This window comes from Elgaria multicarinata, chromosome 1 (genome assembly GCF_023053635.1).
Source record: "Elgaria multicarinata webbii isolate HBS135686 ecotype San Diego chromosome 1, rElgMul1.1.pri, whole genome shotgun sequence".
Classification (NCBI taxonomy): Eukaryota; Metazoa; Chordata; class Lepidosauria; order Squamata; family Anguidae; genus Elgaria; species Elgaria multicarinata.
The window spans coordinates 54,040,156-54,064,035 of NC_086171.1; the positions used below are offsets into that span (position 1 = coordinate 54,040,156).

Here is a 23,880-nt window from a genome sequence, read left to right on the forward strand (position 1 = left end):
AACATCAAAAAGACACCAGATTGTGAAAGGCTGCAAGAAATCGTAATCTTACTACTGATCTTTCCGTAGTAGATAATGAAAATAGAATGAATATAGAATAAGGGCGCAACCCTATGTTTAAATAGAGAATGTCTAAACATATCTTTTTCTGTCTAAACATGCATAGGATTGCACTCTAAAATACAACTCATTCGCTGTTTTTAAATTTGTCTTAAAAATAAAACTGCAAATTACATTTGTTAAGGGAAAGCTTCGAGGGGCTCTTTCTAACTTGCACCCAGCTTTTATTTTAGAATGACAAGCGTTAACTATTTTCCAGGAGAATAAACTCAGAAGAGACGTGTTCCAAAAGCGACACATCTCGCGAGACTTAATACTCTAACTAAGAGAACTCCGCTCTGACATCTACCCACACCCGCTGCAAGCGTATTTCTCTCTTCGCGTCCGACTTTGGATACACTCATGGCTAGCGAGCGGGGCGTGAGGTTTGATGGGTGGGGTGGGGAGACGGAATGCCAAAGGAGTCAAAAGACTCCAGAGAATTTCTAAGGGAAGGGGCGGGAACTATCAGAGTTCAAACTGCCTGTCAGGAGCGGGAGGCGGAGCGGAGAAGAAGAAAAAGAACCACGCTCCTGTGTTCGCTCGCTTTAAGAGCGTGGTGACGTCATGCCGCCTGTCCCAGGTGGCCCAGACAGCCAATCAGGACGCGCAGCGGAGAATTTCGAACAAGCAGGAAGCAAAGCTGACTGAGGGCAAAAAACAAAAACTACCAACAACAACAGGAGCCAACGGTTTTGGGGTTGCCGCATCACCGCGCGCTCCGTCGCGCCGGCGCAGCTGAAGGGAAGAAGGAGGCCGCGGAGTAAGGGAAAATCGAGTAAGGAGCGCCCGCAAGGGCGTTTAATCAGGTTCGGTTTTACTTATTAATTTCTAACGGCTGTGGCGGGTTCCATGATGGCTGGTGGGTGGGAGGCTGTGGGAGGCCTTGTCAAACGAGGTTATGTTTTCCGCTTGTTACCGACCCCTGAGGGGAACGGCAGTGGGAAAAGTTATATTCCTTACGAAGCGCAGTTCAAAGGGGGGCGGAGAAGCCGCCCTGCGACGCCTCAAAATCCTCTCGCTTCACGCCTGTTGTTAAGGCTTTCAACCAAAACAGCCCAAAGCTGCGTTCTTACGCCCACTTAGTTCAATGGGACTTGTACCCCAAGTGATTGCAGCCAATTTGGATGGCTTTAAAAGGGGGTTGGATAAATTCCTGGAGGCGAAGGCTATCAGTGGCTACTAGCCTGGATGGTTGTGTGCTGTCTCCAGTATTCGAGGCAGTGAGCCTGTGTACACCAGTTGCTGGGGAACATGGGCAGGAAGGTGCTCTTGCACCATGTCCTGCTTGTTCATCCCTGGCCGATGGCTGGTTGGCCACTGTGTGAACAGAGTGCTGGAATGGATGGACCCTGGGTCTGATCCAGCGTGGCGCTTCTTATGTTCTTATAAGGCATTTGTATTCTGGCCATCATACCGTATATCCCAGAGTGCTTCAGAGCAATAGTTTCCAATAAAAAACTGTTGCACAATTGAAATGATTCAAGAGACACAAGACACACGTACTTTCCAAATTAAATTAGAGCCAATTCAGACAGCAGAATGAGATCTCAGTTACAGTATTTAAAATATAATTTCCTTAAACCTTTTAAAATATATAAATGCTTCACAGAGCTGTTTTAATGTTGTCTAAAAGACGACTGTGTGGATGCTAAATAAAGATCCCTCACGAGGGAATTCTACAACCGGGGTGCCATCAGAATAAAAATATTTCCAAGTCAGTAAGTATGAGATTGCACTGTAAACCACCTTATTCAAAGGCCACCAGCCTACAAATAAACCTAAACTGCCCCACAGTTGGCAGATGAAAAATGAGGATATTTTAATTATGTCCCAATAGGAACACTGCCCAAAACCTCACCACCATTATGTATTGTTTCTGTTGTTGTTGTTGTTATTTCTACCCTGCTTTTCCATAAAATGTTAAAGGTGGCTAAAAAAATTAAATAATAATAATATGGACCTAGTAAATTTTTCTGTAATGGCCACCCTCCATTGATTTAAAAGCAAAGAGGTTGTTGATCTCTAGATTAAACACATACTTATGAAATGTAACCATTCTGCAATATGCCATTAATAATGCAAAATATTGCCCAGCAAGTGCAATCAAGCCATGGAAAGCTTTTGTAAACAAGCGAATTTTCTGGAAGGCATTTAAAATATTTTTTGTCTCCCAAACTGCACAGGGAAGGTTATTCCAGAGGTCAGGTGCCACTACTGAGAAGGCCCATTTTGTGATGTTACATGGCAACATTCTGTTGGTTGCAGAACAGCCAACAAGGCCTCCTGCGAAGAGCTTGGAGGTTGGCTGGGTGCATATAGGGGAAGGTGGCCAGCTAGATATCATGGTCCTGAGTTATTTAGGGCTTTGTATGTTAACAATAAACTTGAACATGGCAATTTTTTTCAACTTAGATGTAATGTGTACAAGGCTGGTGCTTCACTCGGTGCTGTATTCTACACTAGCTGTAGCTTCTGAATCAGGCACAAGGGCAGGCCCACATTTAGAGTGCATTAGAGTAATGTCATTGTGAAGTTACCAGTGCATGAAACTCAGTAGTTAGGCTATCCTTACAGAAAAGAGGCATCCTTGCCCCGGCTCAGAGATATAATGGAGGTGGGGACAACTTGAGCAATGAGTTTAAAGAAAATAATTTACTCTGGTGCTTCTGCTGCTATTTACTGCTTTCAAATTAATTTGTTGTTAGGGTTTATTTTCTCCTGCTGTTTCCTTTTTGTGTTTTGGCTACTTTGGCTTTTGTTTTAGTTTAGCTGAACTTTGTAGTACTTTTGGGTCAAAAGCTGAGATGTAAATAGTTTAATAAACAAATGCTCTACAGTATAGCAGCTCACATCAACACAAATTCTAATAACCGCAAAGGCAAAAATAGGGACAATGATTTATCAGAGACAGTGACTGTCCCTGGTAAATAGGGATAGTTGAAATATATGAAACATGATTTGGTATGGTATTTCCTAAATATTTGTGAAAAATTACAAATGAGGCCTTTTGGATCATCAGTTTTGGATATTGATTGTAGGAACTTCTTAAATCTTTTATTACTAGTTCAAATAAAACTAAATAAGTATCTTTTAAATTCTAACTTTAAATTGGGAGTCTGCTACATTAGATTGGTAAATATTGTTGAAAAAAAAGACCAAGCTCTTCTGATTAATCTTCTCAGCAGTATTTTAAGATATTATATTTCTCAGTTACAAAAGTAAAATAAAGAATATTATGTTACTATAAAATTTGTGGGCAGGCAGTGTGTGGGTCAAATGGCATTTTCATAGCAGGATGATCAAGAAAAGCTTCGTAATATTTTCTAAACCACATTTCTTGTATTTTTAAGGTGGAATATGGCTAGAGAAAAGTGCTTGAAAAAGTCATTTAAGGATAGCCTCGAAGATATAAAAGAAAGAATGAAAGAGAAGAGAAATCAAAAATGGGCAAAATTGGGCAAATCAAACCAAGTCTTAACTGTCAAGGGTAAAATTGCAGGTAAATATTTGAATATTCCATTCAAGTTTTCACAGAAATAGAAATTTTAGGAATTAAATATCTCTAGTTTCTTCCAGACAACTCTTCTGCACAGCTGAAAAGCTTTCAAGCAAACAATCAAGCATTAGCCTTGGCTTTAGAAGAAGAGAAGCACAAAATGAAGGAAGCTCAAGATATTATCCTGCATTTGAAGAAAGAATATCAGTGTTTGAAATTTCAGATGTTTGCCTTGCAAAGAAAGCTGGAGTCGCAACAAGGAAAAGAACATGTGGAGGTATTTCTTTTAACATGTGTTTTACATATATACATGTCCTAGTAAAAATTAAATTTCATTACAGAAAACACACACGATAGCATTCTGGTTGAGAACTTTTGTGAAGAAATCATTAACGTTCATTTTAATCCAGTTATCAAGCAAGGGAAGACACTGAATAAATACTCAGACTGTATGACCTGTGTGTGATGAAAAGAAGGTAACTATGTAGTGTTGTCATAGTGATAAAAGCAGGTGCTAAACAACTGTACAATCTTTCCCAGAGTGCTTATATGCACACATCATAGAACTGGTTACTGGATGGACTCCTGTAAGATACTCCAGAGAAGAACTCTGGGAGATGGGTTTTATTGTAAACCTAACAAGTCCATGGTAGCCTCAAAACACACACATGGATCCTTAACTCTCCCCCACCCCCCAGCCAATAACATCTACTGATCAGTAGACTAATTCTTAAAGCTCTGCAGCCCTTCTTATATTGCTCTTCAGAAGTTACTCTTACAGGATCAATACTTCAGGTCCCAAGAGTTTCTTCAAGATGCTAATTTCCTACAGTAGTTAAATTTTAACACTATAGCAAGGAGTAGGTTAGAGTTATTCATCATCATCATCGTTAACTCTTCAAGGTATTAGTGAAGCTAGTGCTTGTCAGTATGTTATTAGATACAGGCAATAAGACCATTTGGCAAAGAATCCTTTGTACAACTGCAAAGAATGACTTTTTGTTTTTGTTTAGACTAGATTAGTGGCTTTGAAGAAGATTATTTCTAAAGTTGTTCAAGACCTACTTAGTGCAACAAATCTTCTTGGTCCAGCAAAGGATGTATGTACCATAGGTTGTGTAAGTCTTTTCCCATCCTTCTCTTTGTATGTGCATTTATGGACTATGCTTATCATTTGTGAATCCATTAAAATATTTGCTTATAGACAAATCTGGGTTGTTGTCCAAGTCCAAGTTTGTTTCATATTTTACTTATCAATTTCTTAAATCCTTTTGGTCTGTAGGAAGAACAAATCTCCAGTCTTTTCTTGCATACCTGTTCCCTGTTGTTTGCCGTGTTTGGATGTCACTTTAGTCAATGATGGCTTAATAAGCTACACACAGTAGCTTATTTGGAACTAATCCAGGATGCCCTGCCATATGACAGGCTAATAAGCTACTGTGCCTAATCTGACCCTTCCGCCCACCCTCTGTCCCACTGCAGTCCTCCTGCCCACGCAGAGGTGCTGGTTTAGCCATTCATTACTCTGCAGCAGGAGCTACAAGGAGGGAAATCCTGGGTTAATCAATAAGGGGGTGGCATAAATAAACACTTGGAGGTTTGAAGGCTCAGGACCAAAGTTCGTACATAGACTCTGTCTGTAGGGAAGCATCCAATGCTCTCCAGCTGTTTTAGATCAATTCATGTCTGCCCCAGCCAGCATAGCCAATGGTCAGGAACCCTGGGAGTTGTTGTCCAAAACACCTGGTGGGCACCAGTTTGGGGAATGCTGACAAAGGATATATTTTGCACCTCTTTCATCGTCTATGTCACAGCATTATATGTAAATTTCAGGATATGGTGACAGAGTAAAACAACAAGTAACTATCACTAGCGGCAGCTCGTAAGGTGGTAAGAGGGAGGGAATAGACTGTGCTGCTGAGTAGTTACCAATGAGAGTGGAAAACCCATGCCCTTACAAGAAGGCATTGCAAGGCAGCAGTGAAAGCATGGGGCTTACTACATGGCTCGTAGTACATGAACTGCACTGGCAGTTGTGCACCTGCATGCTGCTCAGCTAGCAACTCCCATGGTGCCTCTTCACAATGATGTCCGGTAAGGGTTTTGGGTTTTCTTTTGATCAGCACATGATAGCAGAAGCCTATTACCTTCCAGTGAACCACTTTGCAAGCTGCTGCAAAGCACACTCCTAATTTTCAGACCCTTGATTTCATTTGATGCGTTATGTATTCTCCTTCCAATAAGACCTTCAGCATAATATCTTTATTTTCTACAGAATCAGATACTATGTGCCTCGGATATTGCAAAGGGTGTGTCCAGTAGTTTGAAGAACCAAGATTCTGAGTAAGTCATATATTTACATGTGTATAAATCAATTGTTTTTTCCTCTCTAAACAAAATCAAGAAACCTGTACCAAGAAAATGCTTTTTTATATTGTAATAAATGTAGTTGGAAGTAGACTTAAGATGACTGATAGTTGTTTCTATTAACTTAGTGGGTCAACAAAAGAAAATTAAAAAATGGTTTTCATGTTGACTGGTAGTTGAGTTTTATCTTCCTCAAAAAGAAAAAGGTTCAGGAGTCTTTCTTTAATTAGCTGTATTCTAGAAGTGTTATTCTTCAATCATTAAAATTATCCAGTGGACATATGTACTAAAAATTTAGTACATGTGTTCACTTCCTTCATCTCCCATATCTGATCAGTATTGAAATCGAATTATCAGAACCATGAACATCAACCAAACAACAATTATAACATTGCAAATCTCACAACGTTCACATGGTTATTAAATTGTAATTTAGTGGAATGCAATAGACTACCATGAATCCAACTATATCCCAGAGCTATGTTTTCTCCCTAAATAACGCAGAAAATCCATTAGTTGGTTCTTCAGAAACATATGTACTTTACAATCATACTTGACGAACTTGGCAACATCTTTTAGGCATACTCTCAAATGCATTTTTGAGAAGAAGCTACCAAGTTGCTTTGTATTTCATTCTCTTAAAAGATATTCTTGGTTGATGTCTTTCAAAACAGAGCTATTCATTCAAATTTAATTTAGGAAGTAATATTTGGAAAAAGTAGAAAGAGCCTTAATTTGGAGTGTGTGTATGAAAAACCTGCTATTTGAGAAACTTTTGACTTAAAATAATTCAGTCCATTCTATCTGTTTCTCTTAGGGCTCTTCTAAGGCATGCCCTTGCTATGGATGTAAGTAAACAAGATAATATATTGAGAACCAAAATGCAGGGTAACATGGATAAAAATTACTTAGATTTTCTATCTGATCCTCAGCTGAGTATTGAAAATACATCTCCAGCCATAACATCACAAGCAGATACAGGTAGGTTATCCTATGTTTAAGTTTCTAAAACTTGGGTTAAAGATTCAATTGCAAGCTTCTCTCTGCCTGTTTACTTTGAGGTAAGCAGGACCCAAGCATTGAGGGAGCGGGGTGGGGAAAAGGGCCTGGAGATTCAGGCACCCCTAGCCAAGGCTGCAACCTTATTTTAACAGAAAAATGTGAGGCTAAAAATTATGTTTAAAGGTATTTATGGAAATGTATTACTTTGTATCTATGTATCTTCTATCCAGATATTGTGAGATTTGCTGGAGACAATATTAGAAGCAATGTTAGAGCAGAACAAGCAACATTCTGAACAGTGAGCAAGCCTTTATCTAGAATCGGGAGAGTATGCTTGTGCAGCTATACTAAGACTTGTTGTTAGAGACAGAGATTTGTGCTTTCCTGTGTGACATGCCCTCTCAAGAGCTAACAGTCCAAGGGTTCCTTATGCATAGACAGGAAGTAAGGACAAAGCACCATAATTATTAGGTTCTAAAAGACTAAGCATGTTAGCCTGTTGCAGCAATGTCTTCTAGCATATTAAAGGCTTAACAGATTTATTATGGCATAAGCTTTTTAGACCTGGGTCCACTTCATGTTAAAAAAATAACTTTACACTGTATTGCCATCTCGTATCAGTTTTCCTTCCAATCAGTTTTCCTTCCATCAATCAAATATTGAGGTCCATGGATAATAATTGTGTTTTTTACCCTTTGTTCTCAATCAATTCATATTGCTTGTTTGCTCCAGTGTTTCCAGAGCAGTATCATAACCTTTACATGCAAAGCTATTTCCCTGCAGATGGTGATTTTTGCCACAACTCCATTTGTATTATAAAGATGTTTCATTAAGTTTTCTCTTAACACAGATTAGCCGCTTTGAGGTGCTCAAGGACAAGATGGTTGGACACAAACATAAATTTATTATACACATAGAGGTACATGCTCATGCAGAAGTCTACATAGGGCATAATAAAACCCTGTTCTCTTCCCTCATGGCTTACCCAGCCTATGTAGTGCATTGGAAAGCTTCAGAGCTTGCTTCCCACCTCTGCCCAGTGCAAGTTAACTTGTGCTCCAGAGTACAAGTAACTTGTAGAGCTGAAAGGAAAATTTTGATGGGGAATATGGGAAGAGCAGACAAAGCTCAGTTTTCCTAATGACCTGATGTGCTGCCTATGATTGTGTAGACCGCGTGAGTGGAGAAAACAAGATTCAATTGATCTTTACTTGTTAACAGATTGTACCCACTCTTCTCTGTATCAAGATTAAGTTCATTATAACTGCTCTAAATAATGAACCATTTTGCCAAACCTTATTGGTCGTATTTGCCATCTCCAAAATTACACCATGCTACTCTAGTACCTCTTATTAATCAATGTGGAAATATATAGTTCTGGGAATCTACTGTGCATTTTTTTTGGCTTTGCTATAGAACTAGCTCTCAAATTTGCCTTCTTTAGGTTCAGTACCGTTTGGCATTAATGCATGTTATTTTAAATTATCAGCTCGGCAAGCTAGTTCTTGTGAAGATTACCAAGACTGTGAGACCACAAATATTTCTTCAAAAGAAGAGGATAGACATGCTGATAATTCCTTATCAAAAAATGTATCTACCCGTCGTCGCTATTTGAGGATCAAACCCCAGAATGAAATGTGTTTCACTGATGACATTCCTCGAATAACTACACCAATAAATAATCTTTGTCAGCTAGACAAAAATGAGCCTGAGACAGGTTTAGAGGAAAATAATGAACAAAGCGTGGGACAGTTGCATGTGTTGACTGATTCAAACACTGTGATGGCAGCCCCAAAGCAAGCTAATTTTAATTCTATTGGAAGTTCTAAAACACAAAAAGGGAGAAGTCAGAAGAAAAAACTGGAAACGATGAAAAATCTGACCAGGACAAGATCCAAAAAAGATAGAAGCTGTAGTAAACAGCAGTGTTCCAAAGAAAAAACAGGGACATCAGTTGGTTCCAGTGATGCTTATGACTTTAGTTTTGAGGAGAGTGTTCATATTACACCTTTCCGACAAAACAAAGAAAATGAAAAAAACACTGAGAAAAATTATGTAGAAGCAGAAACATCATCCACTTCAGAAGAGGACTCTGATGATAGTCTTTATGAGCCTTACAACAAAAAATCAAAATCCAGAAAAAAAGAAAGCTGTGCAACTGACGTAAGTCCAGTACACTCAAGACCACAATTGAAGAAGACTGTGCATGAGCAGCATGAGAAAAATTATGTAGAAGGAACAGAAACATCATCCACTTCAGAAGAGGACTCTGATGGTAGTCTTTATGAGCCTTACAACAAAAAATCAAAATCCAGGAAAGAAAGCTGTGCAACTGACGTAAGTCCAGTACACACAAGACCACAATTGAAGAAGACTGTGCATGAGCAACATGATAAAAATACTGAGGAGAAAAACAGGAATACTAAAAAATCAGAGAATTCTTTGAATAAAAAAACTGTTACAGGTAGGTTCTGTCTATTAAATTATGCTTTGAAAAATTAGTATCATATTTGGATAAATATGCAGTCCACAACTAACCTTTATAGATTAGAAATATGGTTTTGCTTGAACTTCATATGGTGGCAATCAAGTTCTGGCTTTGTTTGATAAATCTTGGCATAAATTGACCATTCATAGAACAAAGACAGTAAAGAGTAGTGTATCCTAAGAATCTGTAAACATTGCAATAATATATGTTTACTAGATTTAAAAACTTTAAAAGGGGCTTAGATAAATGGACATTACTGGCTGTTAGTCATGACAGCTAAAAGGAAACTCCACATTTGGAGACAGAATCTCTTGACATCAGGTGCAAACAATAGCATATGCAACATTGGTGTAATAATTTGACTATAGTTTTGGACTATTGATGGAGAGTAGTGCTTCTGTAGCGAAGAAAAACAGGCGATTTAACGTTGCAATGAAAGTCACTGCATTTGTACCATGTACCATTGTAACGGACAAAGAAGAATGCAGTAGGAATTCTTCCTATGAAAATTACAACTTTGAAGAAGGTAGTTCAGTTATAGTTGCTGTTAGCACTGTTATTCCATTCAGTTGATTATATGAATGGCTTTTTATAGACAGGAAACATTCTACTTAAATGTACATTTAATGTTTTTGGAGGTAGGAGACCTGTCAACAAGACTGATACACATCATAAGTGATAAAAATGACTAAGAGTACACATAATTGGGGTATTTTTATTATTTTATTAATCTTACAGCCCAATCATTTATTTATTTTTAAAAGCAGACCCCACTATGTTCAATAGGGCTTACTTCCGATTGTATACAGGATTGTAGCCTTTTTATTGATACAAAGGTTGCATTCGGATAACAATCAACTCAGCAGTTGTCTATCTACGGGTTACTCTCCACACAACATGGTAATAATCAACTGTGGTGTGGATTAGGATCAGTGTTGACTATTAGACCATGCGGAGTTGACTCACTCATCACCTGAATTCTCTGCCCCATCAGTCCTCTTTCTTAGTATCCCATCAGCCATTGCTACAAAAAATCTATCCTCAAACCACATACCTATGCCCTGTAGAGTTCCTTGGGGAGAATCTTGGGCTTAAGTAGGTAACCACCTTTCCATATTATGGTTGATGCCACACTGTAAGCTTTGTCTCCATACTTGCCTATTGTCTAATCCCACCAGTCATGTTTGAGGTAGTAAATGGTAACGCAGTAACTTTTTGACATCAACTTTATGTGGGCAACTATGATATTGTCCTTATGTGAAAATTGCACTTTCTTGTGGAGAAGGTTTCATCTGAAACACGAATTGTGGCACTTTGACTATCTACGGTGGTGATAATTTCCAAGCAGTATCAAGTTTTGTTGTATTGGTAGTTGTCATCTTAATAATTTAAAACTAAATATATTTTCTTTTATGCTGGATTCAAGACATGTAGAGTTGGATTTGGGGGTGGGGGGATAAGCTTATTTAAATGGCTTTGAACAAAACAAGACAAATAATAACTTCTTTCACCAGATAGAGCATGTGAAACTCTTCAAAAACATCGTCTCCTTCTTGGTGATATTACCAACCTTGAATCTTCATCATCTAGCCAAACTAGATTTTCTCACCCGCCCATCAGTACGGAAATAGAAGACATTTCTCTCCACAAACGTAGATGTACTGTTTCTGTGAGCTATAAGGAACCAACTATCAGTGGGTTAGTATTTTTGTTCAAGGGGTCATGATCAGTTTTTCTTGAGTTAGTTGTATATTCAGTTTAGAAACATTTTTCTGAAGATAAAATCCAATCTTATTTGAGCTTTCTTCATCAATTTAATTATATTATATGCCAGGAATGTACTACAATAATACTTCCAGAACTGAGTATTAATATTTTGCTAATTTGTTTTGATAGGAAGCTCAGAAGAGGAGACCCTTTTACAGACACTGGTTTTCTGAATTCTCCCATTTTTAAAGAGAAAAAGAGCAAGCGTAGTTCTGTTAAAAAGAAATCGCTGTCCAGATACAACGAGGCATTTGTTGGTTGTCTTTAAGAACCTTCATATGAAGCAAAACCTGACTTTTCAGTTTCAGTATTCTTATGCTATAAAGTGTACTAGCCAGAATACTGTTGCTAAGAATTTGTAAGTATATATTTGTACATATAACTGTTTTACTTATGGTTTAGAGTGGGCTTTTACGTAGAACACAGGAATGTTTTGTTTTGAAATGTAGGTTTTATTAAATGCTTAGTGTCAAATGTAGATCATTTTAGCAGTACAGCCTTTGATTACAAGCACAATTGTTGACTTTCTTTGTAGAATTTTCTAAATGACTATTTACTTATATTGGAACTTACATTGAAATTTATATTAAAATGGTTAATAACGTTAAAAAACGAATTCCATTCTAGCTTGCTCTCCTATTATTCCAGCATCCATTCACTTGTAGTTCTGGCATTTCATAGTTGCATATAGACAATAGCGTAGTTGTCCTGTATGCACGTTTATTTGGCAGCAAATCCCCTGAACATTATGGGATTTATTTCTGGGATAGGCTTGTACTATATTTATATGTTGGGATGTTTTGAGTTCTGCATTAGAACTCTCAAGTAATAAGCAAACTTTTGCTCATGCACTTCCCTCAGCCGTCAACACCCCTTCCAGTAGACTGTGGCAGAAGGAGTGAAGGGAGGCAGGCCCACTCCATCATTAGCTGAGAGACCAATGACCTTTGGCTCCTTTTCTCCTTGAACTGTATACTTTCCTGCTGTAGTTATAAGAACTTTGTAACAGAACAAACGCTCTCCCTCCCAATCCCTTTTCTTTTTGGGTCATGTCTTTAAGATTGTAAGCTTGAGGGCAGCAATTGTCTTATTTGATCTTTGTAAGTTGCTCTGGGAGCCTTTTCTGGCCAAGAGAAGGGGAATTTTTTTCAAAATAACTGTAGACAAAATAGCCCCTAACAAGTACTAAAGTTGGTTATAGCCTTTTGGCAGTCATTGGTGTGTTGTTGTTGTTGTTGTTTTTAATTGCAGACCAAGTTTTAAAGTTATGTATGTCTACATGAAAATAGTAACCAGATGCAATTGCATAGGTTTTGCTTTGGCATGGTGAATACCTTTTCTTACCATCTAAAAGTGACATGGTACAATTAACATATTATGTGCTCTACATAAGGCTACCTTTAGTATGGAAACTTCAACCAGTTCAAAATATGGCAGCCAGGTTGGTCACTGGTACACCTATGGGGGACCATATTACACCAACTTTAAAATCACTTCACTGGCTGCCAATTAGTTTCTGGGTGAAGTATAAAGTGCCCTACATGGTTTGGGTCCAGGTTACCTTCTCCCATACAATCTGCCCTGCACACTCAGGTCCTCTGGGAAGGGTTTACTCCAGTCAGCCACAACTAGGCTGGCAACTGCTAACCCGAAGACCTTTTCTAATGTTGCCCAGACTGGAATGGCCTGCCGGAGGAGATTCGTCAGCTTAATGCTCTCTCTGAGTTTAAGATAGCTGTAAAGACTAGTCTCTCTTCCAGCAAGCCTACCCAGATGAATTTTAAACCTAAGAATTTTAAAATGCTGTGGTTGTTATTTTAATGTATTGGTTTTACATGCTCTTTTAACTAATTTTATGTATTATATTTCATTTAGTGATCCCCCTCGATCCAGAGGGAGAGGCAGGTAATAAATATATTATTATTAATCATTGTGCTGAACCCTATCTCCCCACTTTTTCAAAATTCTTCCCTCCTTGTGAATTCAATAGCTGCTTACCTTACTCAGTGAATAAGTTGTCCAAGGAGTTTTCTACTTACATTTTATTTTTAAACTGCCCTGTGCCCTGCTCGCTCACTTATAGCATTGTAGGGTTCTTAACAGGCTTTCAGCTCACCCTGACTAACATTGGCCCTATTCAGACCACACGCTAAACCATGCTGCTTAACCACGTAATGGTTAATGGAATTTCCGTTACCATTTTGTGGTTAAGCAGCATGGTTTCGCGTGTTCTCTGAACGTGGCCATTCCAGACAGTGCTACAGGACTGAAAGCCTGTGTTGTGATGAGCCTCTGCTGCTGGAAGCAGGAACTGGCCTTTTCTAAAGCTCTTAAAAGCTTTCGAAAAGTCCCATTCCTGCTTGCAGCACTGCAGCATTTCCACCCCGTTCAGGCAGGGAGCTGCCTGTTGCTGTTTCCCTGCTTGAGGAGGGATAGAAGAACATTTGCAAGCACAGAGACACCAGCCATAGCCAGCATTCGCTGTACTTGCAAAACACTCTCCCTGCTCAGGAAGGAAGAGAAGAACCTTGACTGCATGTAGACTGTAAAAAGAAAAGACATACCTCTCGGCCACCTCGTAACAGTAAGGTAAATGCCAAAGCCTTATACCCTGAGAATTTCTCAAATAAAATCTCATGCCTTTAACACTATTTTCATATGTGATTTCTTTTCAACTCTCCCTTCATCAAATGGTTGAAAATTTCAGCACAGCACTAGTAAGATTAGCATATCAAAGGCTATCCACACACGATGAATACTTAAGGGTTTTTTTTATAAGCAAGTTACAAAATAGCACACAAGATTAATTTTATACATATAATTTAAAACCATTTTATACCAGTACAATAAATAATTTTACAAATGTAAAATTTCAGTTAAAGCATTTTTAAAACACATTGTACTATATATAGCTTTATTGCACAATATCTATGAAAATAATCTTTAAATTAGAAACCAAATGTTTTCAATATAGAAGAGACTCTAATTTCAAGACAATAAGAATCTTTGAAAATAACACTTTCACAGGATATCAAGCTTAAGAGGTGATTTTGTTGGCCCAGTTTACAAAATACTTGAAAATTACTACTTAAATACTCTAATACACAGTTGCATCATTGTACCTTTAAATACAAAGCCAAATAAATTTGATTTTATATAAAGCACTAAGGCATTTCTATGTTACCATTTTGACTATTTTTGTACCATTTCCTTCTACCAAGGTCATCTAGTTTTAGAATTAGAATAAACACTACTATAGAAGTCTTGAAAAAAATGATATTCCTTTTGCAATGCAGTTTGCTACTTTTCTACAGCAGTTTACTAGTGAAATATTTCAGTAAATATAAAAACAGCATGAAATTCTAGTCCTCCAATGCCATTGTAGAAATATAAATTAGGGAGAAGAAATCAAAGTGATTAGATTTTCTTCCTCTCTTCGCAGTGTTGTGAGAGACATTGTAGTAAAACTCAGTGGTTAGTCGATATTTCTTCATCCCACACAAACAACTATTTGCATGAATGGAAGTGCATTTCCTATGTATAATACAAGGGATAGCTAAAAATATAGATGTGGTAATTAATAATAATCTAGTAAACATTTGTTTTAGAGCTTTGGTTGAAAATTAGTTTAATATAACCAATATACAAGACAGAAGTTAACACTGGGAGAGGGTATGGTCAAAATTGCTTTTATAAAGTTCACAAAACCTTTGAAAGTGTCAAATATGGCCCTAATCCAGAAAAAGTTGCATGCAACAAGGCATTGTGTGCAAATAGCACTCTGAGAGAAAACTGAAGCAGCACCTGTTGTAATAGTTGAAGTAACACATTCCCATCTGCATCAAGATTGATGGGAATGCACCACCACACTTGGGTAGGGATACCAAAGATCATATTGCGCTAGTAAGATGCATGTGTGCCTCAGATGTATCACCTGCGGGATCTAGTGTTAACCTAAAAGCAGAATTCTGTATCTGTCCTTTTCACCCACACATTGCAGCACCTAGTGTGACTGAGGCAGAATGGCTTTTCATGCATAAAAACCTATAGAGGCAAAGCAACTACTGGACTGGGGTATAAGAGTAGAAAAGTTGATTGGTTCATTTTTAATATGCTTTTTTTTGTTGGCTCTATAAAAGACTGAACAATAATAGTTTGTGACTACCACAGATTTTGAAGTCCTTCTGGGAACATGACCTACACAGTTAAAGTTAGCATGATGCTACATATCTTATAAGATTTTCTTTGCAAATGCAAGCAACAAGGACCAAATTCACAGAGGAAGTTTGCATCTATTTAGGGATTTCATCCTTCTAGCTTACAGTTCTTCCTTATCCTTTCATAGCACCTTCTCTTAGTTTGAATGTTTCTTTAAAATATATATATAAAAACTCATTTCCCCTTCAACAGCATCTTTGCTGTAAAAAATAAAAAGCTATATTACAATTTGATACTGCATTACAATAAGCTTAAACATTCACTGCTTGGAAAAAACTCCCTTTCCAAATTTCCAAACTGTTTGTGCAATACATCTAATAAAAATTGAATACACTGCAAAAGGGCATGCAAGTGTACATTTAAAAAGACTGTAATAAAATAAACTCTTCTATATTACATGTTTTAAAAGTGCTAGTTAATAAAACAAATTTATTTAAAACACAAGTTCCAATTCTATTGAAAGATTAACTGCATATTCTGCTCTTAAATTACGTATCTTGATTGCATGAGATAAGGACAATCATTACTTGTCAATTAATCCAGCTTCTTTAATTTTTGTGTAGAAGAATTTCTCCAGTATATTGGCACACTTGTAGTATTCACTTTCAGGTGGGTTGTACTCTCTGCAGTTAGTAAAGACTCGCTGCAAATCTGCCATGAATAACTTTTTAGACACGTAGTACCTGTTCTTAAGTCGTTCGCTCATAGTTTTCAAGTCTGCATAGAAACAAATGTCAAGATATATTCCCATAAATAATACGCCCTTGGTTTGGCACATTTTCCCCTTCCTTACTGAATTTGTAGAGAATTTGGCAAATCTTACTTCAGTTGTATAGTTTAGATAATAGTTGTACCTATGTTATTAACCACATACTGTACCTGTACTATGTATTCTGATTCTATTTGTTTAATTGGGTGGCTGGGTTTGCGTCACCCCTTTCACAAATGGTGAATTGGGATGGTCACCTGGTGCTTTTTCAGGGCAGGGAGCAGAAGAGGTCCAACTGATGGGGGAGGGGGAAGAGCTGTGCACTGGCTGCCAACACAGGCTCCATCTTAAAGAGTACAAAAGAGAAAAAGAACGACTGCAGAAGGTGGCATTTTTAAAGTGAAGAAAAAGAGGACCTGTCACCACAATAAGTACTCTTTCCCTTTCCTCATGTTGAAGCCAGGCAATATGTCCCCATCAATAGGCTAAACCTGTGATAGGGAGGAGGGGGCAGTCCTATATAAAACACAATTTTCCTGCCCAGAGTTCTGTTACTGTTGATAATTATTAGGGGTGTGCTTCCAATTTGGCTGACTGCTGAACCAAATTGGGCTGATTTCGAAAGATTTGGAAGATACTCAAGCTGAAACACAGCTCTTCCACAGTGGACTAAATCCAAAGTTGAATCCTCTTGAAGCTTAGTGATTCAGATTAAGGGGAAACAGAGCCCTGTTCAGAAGACACCTTAAACCACGGCTTAACCACGGTGAATAAGGCTTTTTGCCTTATTCTCAATAGTTAAATCTGTGGTTTAAGGTGTCTTCTGAACAGGGCCAGACTCACAACAGTGTGTCTGTAAAAAATGATATATTTTTCCCCAAGCTTCCCAAGTCAGTAAACCATCAGAGTGGGGAGATGGAGGAGTAAATGTAGAAAACAAAGTAGCATTAACTGTTTTTCACTCATCGTAACTCCCTAGTCCTTGCATCTATCTTTCTGAAATGTTGCAGGTTTATGACATATTCCATTTTCCTACAAATTGCCTAGGGGGGAAAATCCACCATGGGGAGGAGAAACTAATCACTCACACCTATCCCCCCAAAACTGCTGCACGTATCCTTCTGAACTTTTGCAGGTTTCTAACTGGGGTGACCTTTTATGCTGTATGTTGTATTCAAAATATTTGACTCTAAAGAATATTGGGGGGGTAAGCATATCTTTTTTTCAGTACCCCTCAAATTAAAGGCTTCTCTTGCATCAACACCCCCTGCACCTGGCTACTTGAAATTTGGCTGGCTTCATCCCTTCATAAGGGTATATTAAGCCAACAAATTTCATCCAATTCTGTCAAACAGCAAAAATGTTATCGTTGTTGATTTCCACTGATAGTCAAATGGGAAGCATAAAGGTTTGGATTTCTGTTTTTATATTAACATTTGGATACAGCCCCTGAACTAAATTAGGTGGCCTCCAAAGCAGTCCAAGGTGAATCAAGCTATTTTAAAAAATTCTGAATTGGAGTCTAAACTAGGTGCACACCCCTAGTAATTATGGTTCTGATGTGGCTTTCGGTAAGTGAAATGCCTCTTCTGCTCCTGAGATGTCTATTTCTGAGAAACTCTAGAAACGCTTCAAGATTGTGTTATGTTCCACTAATTTATATGCTATATAGCCTCATACTATAATACAAGCACTGCTACATTATGGGTACTGCACTGCAAGAAGTGATCCACTGCTGCTTTTGCAAAAGTTCACAGAACAGCATTAACACATTTTCTCTTACCACCCATATTTTTTAAAAGGTTAATAGCATTACCCATGGGAAACCTTATAACTTCATAATATCCGGGAGCTTCTGTTCTTTTCACTGGTTCCATGAAAGGCCAAGCGCTTTGATGACTCTTTGGAAAAGGGGGGGAAAAAGTATCATGGATCACTCTCCCATAGTGAAATAAATTCAAAATATTTACTGAAAATTAATCCTTACCTTGACCTGTTGTAGAACGTTTTTTAGTATGCTGTAAAGCTGATCTGGATCTTTGGGTTCTTTACTTGAAAGAAAATGCAGACAAGGTTAAAATGTATGGTTTGTTTGTTTTTTAATACTCAAAAAAGCAACAGCACAAAGATTTAAAATGTTAATTACTAAAAATGTACTTCTTTAGGTATTTTGTAGGTGAGCAACAGATGTAGATATTTCAAAGTTACAGGTGATTTCTCTACTTTGGGGCGGGGGGGGGGGGGGCTTCTTCATTCTCTTATCCAAACAACACTTACCCTTTCTCTTTACCACTTGGTTTCCAGCCAGTCTCTCCTATACAGCAAACAAAATAATAGTTACAGCATGTAGGCTGAAGTCCGTCTAGTTAATTTTAAAGGACATGCCAATACTCGGTACTCAAAAGAGAATGAAACTTGAATTTTTTAATAAATATTTTTAAATGGGCGGGATGGGCAACCCACAGGCTGCATATACCCCTGCTCCCAGCTGATTTTGTTGCTCACAATACCCTGCTACCAAAATTCCGCAGTGCAGTGGCAAAAAACTGGAGTCTCCTTTAAAACAAAGCACACAGGGAGCATGCATCTTGTTTTAAAGCAAATCCGTACACCCGGAATTCTCCATCTTAATGATATAGGGCAGGATACAAATGTTTTAAATAAATAAATAATAAATAATTTTGTTTTAAAACAGGGTTCATGTCCCCTGGACTTCTTGTTCTAAAGGAAAATCTGTGTGTCTTGGCTGTCACCCCACTGAATTTCAGCAGCAAATTCTTCTCACGATGCAGCCCCATTGAATTTTGATGACCCTTCTGTTGCAGCCCCTGGGTTTTTTAGGCCTTTTCTCCTAAGTTCCCCAGAAGAAGCTGGGTGGGGGAGAGGCACTGGGCTAAAGTGGGGAATATGGGGTGCTGCACAAGCAGATGTCTCGTTGCATAATTTTGAATGTTGCTATGTGCATACGATCAGGTAGTCTGACAGCAATCCTATGTATCTTTACTGGGTTCCAATGAGCTCTGTGGGGACATACTTCTAAGAAAACATACTTTGGATCGCATTGAAAAAATCTGTGCTTTGGATAGTGGAATGTGAAACAGTCAGAAAGCACATATTATACTGTAAGCCATTTATTTATTTTTATTTATTTATTAATTACATTTCTATACCGCCCAATAGCCGGAGCACTCTGGGCGGTTCAGGTACATGAAAGGTGCCTGTAGCTACAAAATTATTTTGTGCATTTTTTAGTAAAGTGATATAAAAATTATGAATAAGTTAGAAGCACACATCACTTCAATAGAAGAAAATCCAATCTCTTAAAATTAAACTAAACCATTAAGGGGGTTTGATCCTATGCAGTTTTAGAGAGAGAAAAGTAGTCCTACAACTAGCATTCCCCAACCAGCATGGGAGATGTAGGGCTTTTTCTGTCTAAACATGCACCCTAAAAATACTTAAAAGTGGTAAGAGCATTTTTTAAAATCTAACCCAACAGTAATTGATAGAAGATGGTACATACTAATTCCAGGAATACTTTCTATGGGGATCTGTCGTACTCCATCTTTAAAGCAAGAAAGACCAGGATAAACCTTCCGAATCTGAGCTTGCTTCCTTTCAATCAACTTTTTAATAATCTGTAACAAAAGCAGCACAGAAATTATGATTTTAAAATGCAATCTATACCCACTTATGTGGGAGTAAGCCCCACTGAACTGAATGGAGTTTACTTCAGAGTAGACATGCATAGGACGGTGCTGTTTTGAGTAGACTGTGAGCCTTTAGCATAAAGGTATGAAACGTATGGTCAGAAACAGACACATAAAATCCATATTAGTATAATACCTTTATTAAGCCAATTTGAAGGTCACAAAATGTGAAAGCTTTTGAGATCCTCAGATCTCTTCTTCAGGCAAGATGTTATAAAAAGCCAGGGGGTGGAAGTAGTGGGGGGAAGGCCAACTTGATGCTGAAGTCATGATCTCTGCATGGTCAGTCTTTAGATGATTGTACTCAGGCACCTGATAGATCTATGTATGTAAAAAGCCTTCTTCACACATAATATGCAAATGTGCAGCTTTCTACTTACCCAAGACCTATTGAACGTGACATGTTAATTCATTGGATGAAAAGGAGAAGTGAAGGCTTCTATTTTAAACACTGCTTCCAATTCAGTGCCCATTTCCCTGATGCAGTTGCTATGTGTGATATTAATGTGTATGGGCTGCCACACAATGGGAAAGGAAGCTCTCCATTTGAAGCTCCCTCCTCCGTTAAAGATCACTTGATGTACTGCTGGATTAGGTTACTCAAGATGCAATGTTGTACACATTTACCTGGGAGTAAGTTTTGAGTAGGCATGTGTAGGATTGCATGAACCAAATCCATAAACTTTTCTCTTATTAGTGTCAAGAATGATTTACAATCAGATTGCAGATTAGACAAAGGGACCTTTATAAAACTATGTGGAACGTTCATTGGCTGGCTTGTAATATAATGAGCGAAAGCATCTATATTTGTGTGACAAATTAATACTTCAGAAGTTGTCATCACTGTTCCAGATCCATAACAGTAATTGCTGTTTCCCAAAGCTACACAGAAGAACTGATTCTATTCGATTTATGTAATAATAAACCTTATTTCTGAGAAATACTTGCAAATACCAGTGAATTAGCATTTTACTATAGACATATGATTAATATACAAGATCACTTTTTACCTCTTTCTGTTTCTTAATGATGACTGAAAATTCAGTGTATGGTATCCTTGGATTTAATTCACATCCCATTAAAGTTGCTCCTTCATAATCCTTGATATAGCCAACGTATTTTGCTTTTGGTACTTTAATATCTTTTGAAAAACCCTAAGGAAACAAGAGTCAATGCACTCCATTGGTTCCTTTGCTTTCTAGCAGCCTTCTAACAAAACCATTCTGATTTTCGTGGATGCATTAGTGACCTTTTCCTTCATGTGCTTTGCAGCCGAAATTCTACGACCAGACTGGCCCAGATTAATCTACAATTCAACCTACATATTTTTGAATTAAACACACACCTACAATCAGACTACACCACAATACCTCTTACAATACAGCTTACATCTACATCAATTTTTCAAAATCATCCTGCAGTTCATATTTATGCTTAAGATAGGTGCTACTCAGAAAACAAAAAAAACCACACGGCAGATGTTCAGATAAACAATTCACTATAATGAAGCATCAATAGCATGGTGGATACTACAGCTGCTGTTGGGTTAGATCTACAAGGCAAGGCAGGCAGGCAACCTGTACAATCAAAAGCCAAGAGACAGCTTCATCACTGACTCAGCTATCTTCTCTTCACCTTGTTCTTTTGAAATAGGATCTCCTTGAAAGCAGCAAATCCTTGAAAGTAGCATTGCTGCTTTAAAGAATTAGAGCATGTGACTACTCCTTACACAGAAGGAGAGCGATTTCACCTACCAAATTTCTTCAAAGGGGCAACAGTGCTATTTCAACAGGGAACATTGGGAATAGGTCATCTGTTCCACTACAGGTGGGAAATGGCCAATATAGTACCTATTTCAAAAACTTAAAATCCCCACAAATTTTGGTAAGTTTCCATTTGTTGGCATTATTACCTATAATCTTATAAACCATTACTTGGAAGTAAGTCCCATTCAACTCAATGGGATTTACCTCTAAACAATTGGATTGCACTGTAAATCTAAAAATATTTTTGGGAAACTTCTTTCAAAGAACTGCACCTAATTAACAGCACTTCTGTCTGTCTCCTAGGAAAATTTCTTAACAGTATTTCTAGACTGCCTTCTAACAAAAATGTTCACAAGGTGATTTGCAAAGAAGTAACAAACAAATTAAATTAAAACTATTTAATGCTAAATTTAAAACGATGTAAAGCAATGGCAAAATGGTTAGTAAGTGTTTTTAAACCGTGGTTAAGTAGCCACCATGGTTAGAAATGGTTCACACAACACACTAAGCCATAATGTTTAACTCAAAATGCTTAACCGCTGTGGCTTAGCATGTTGTCTCAACAGGGTCACTGTGTCATGCACTATGGTGGAATCTCATGTGGGGGGCGGAACCTATTAGAAAACACAGCACTGGAATAATATGTCACCACAAAGAATCAGCCAAAGCTTGGGTTTAGAAATAATACTCTTCAGAGTCAAGGGATAATGACTGTTTTTCCTTAAATCTTTGATGAGCAACCACTTAAATTTCCCCACATTTGACAACAATCATTAAAATTTCAGTTCCTTGCACAGACCACTGTGGATTACTTACTTGTTTCTTGAAGTAGCCAATTGCATATTCATCTGCATATGTAAGAAAGTTGAGAATATTATGCTTAATGTGATACTCTTTCAGATGATTCATTAGGTGAGTTCCATAACCCTGCATAAAAATGGTTAGGACAGTTTATCTTCAGAGGAATGCAGAGCACTAAAACCCAGAAGCACATATTTTAAAAACTGGAGGGAAAAAACATTTCAAGCAAAGAAATAAGCTGAGACCCCAAGAGCCCTATATGAGAATGGAAAAGATTTCTGCTGGCAGAGAGAGGGACTGCCAATTTTCCTTTTCAACTGCACATGCAAATGTTGATTCCTCTTTCAGAGCCCAGTCTTGCAGAAGGGGGGGCTGTAAAAGCTCTATTGGGGTGCCTAAGTCTGCTCACAGCCCTTTGGATCCCTAATTGAATAAGACGATTTCCTGAGTGTTCAAAGTGTAACATATACAATATTTCAGTAATTGTTTCACCATCTCAATAAAAGAAGCAGTATTATTATCCCAATATTAGAGGGGAGGCTGAGAACACTAACTTGCTTAAGGCCACTTAGCAATTTCATGGCTCAAGTGAGATTTCAGCTAGGGATTTCCCAGCTTTGCAGCTCATATTATGATTCCCACACACATCCCGTCTGTAATAGATGTCCTATTTAAAGCAGTTTTTAGACCAGGAATATATCGGCTAAGATTAGCAAAGATGAAATAAAAAATCTAATTGTGCACTGTTATTTTCCTGCCTAACACCTTTCCCCACATTTCTATCCTCTTGTAATCTCCACTGGGACTGAGCTGGAAATAAGGTAAAGATTGCCATAGATGCTCTATTAACTGAGACAGAACGCTCAGTTTCCCCTATGCGGTTTGTGGAATGCCACTCAGACACATGTGTATTCGTCAGTTTTGGCTCTTTTGAGAAACAGGCTATACTTATGAGAATGACATGATGAAAAAGAGAAAAATGTAACACACATTACTTTTAATAAGCAATTTTTAACACACATTTTTAACAATCTTTCTACAGCTGCAACAGCCAGAATTTATTTCCGCATCCAGGGACATATAATTTGAGCTGTGGAAGCAAGCTTGTCTCCATTGGATCGAGCTGAGGGGAAAGGCTGTGTTCTAATCCGATGAGATAGGCCCCTACAAAATCCAGTTATGCTTGCATTTAATAGAATGACTCCATGGCTGCGTTCAGACAATACAATAGTCAATGGTGGGGTAATAATCAATACAACAGTAGTTTATCTAGGGGGTACTCCCCACACTGATAATAATCAACTATGGTGTGGATTAGGATCAGCGTTGAATTGACTGTTAGTCCACGCTGAGTTGACTCACTCATCCCCTGCATTCTCTCCCCCCTCAGTCCTCCCGTTAGTATCCCATCAGCCACTGCTGCAGAAAATCTATCCTGCCAGCTGGACTGGAGC

At 38.0% G+C, this 23,880-nt stretch overlaps 2 protein-coding genes across 3 annotated transcripts in view; one reads left to right on the forward strand and one right to left on the reverse strand.

The window, feature by feature from the left end:
- Positions 1-779: 779 nt before the first annotated feature.
- SGO1 (shugoshin 1) lies at positions 780-11,740 on the forward strand. 2 transcript variants are annotated; one of them, XM_063128308.1, is made up of 9 exons: positions 780-877; positions 3,453-3,601; positions 3,679-3,875; positions 4,612-4,716; positions 5,874-5,941; positions 6,783-6,946; positions 8,457-9,431; positions 10,970-11,153; positions 11,352-11,740. In XM_063128308.1, the coding sequence occupies exons 2-9, from the start codon at positions 3,460-3,462 to the stop codon at positions 11,488-11,490; spliced, it is 1,974 nt and encodes a 657-aa protein (XP_062984378.1). In that variant the 5' UTR covers positions 780-877; positions 3,453-3,459; the 3' UTR covers positions 11,491-11,740. The 2 variants fall into 2 exon arrangements, with proteins under 2 accessions (XP_062984378.1, XP_062984387.1); XM_063128317.1 differs by having other exon boundaries at positions 4,612-4,698.
- A 2,236-nt stretch (positions 11,741-13,976) lies between these two features.
- Positions 13,977-23,880, reverse strand: part of KAT2B (lysine acetyltransferase 2B) — a 46,775-nt gene continuing 36,871 nt past the window's right edge. The window contains exons 12-18 of the mRNA XM_063121809.1: positions 22,442-22,552; positions 20,870-21,013; positions 19,673-19,787; positions 18,427-18,463; positions 18,137-18,200; positions 17,966-18,050; positions 13,977-16,157 (exon numbers count right to left, since the gene is read on the reverse strand). Of these exons, the coding sequence (XP_062977879.1) occupies positions 15,964-16,157; positions 17,966-18,050; positions 18,137-18,200; positions 18,427-18,463; positions 19,673-19,787; positions 20,870-21,013; positions 22,442-22,552 (750 nt within the window). The 3' untranslated portion in view covers positions 13,977-15,963. The remainder of the gene's footprint in view (positions 16,158-17,965; positions 18,051-18,136; positions 18,201-18,426; positions 18,464-19,672; positions 19,788-20,869; positions 21,014-22,441; positions 22,553-23,880) is intronic.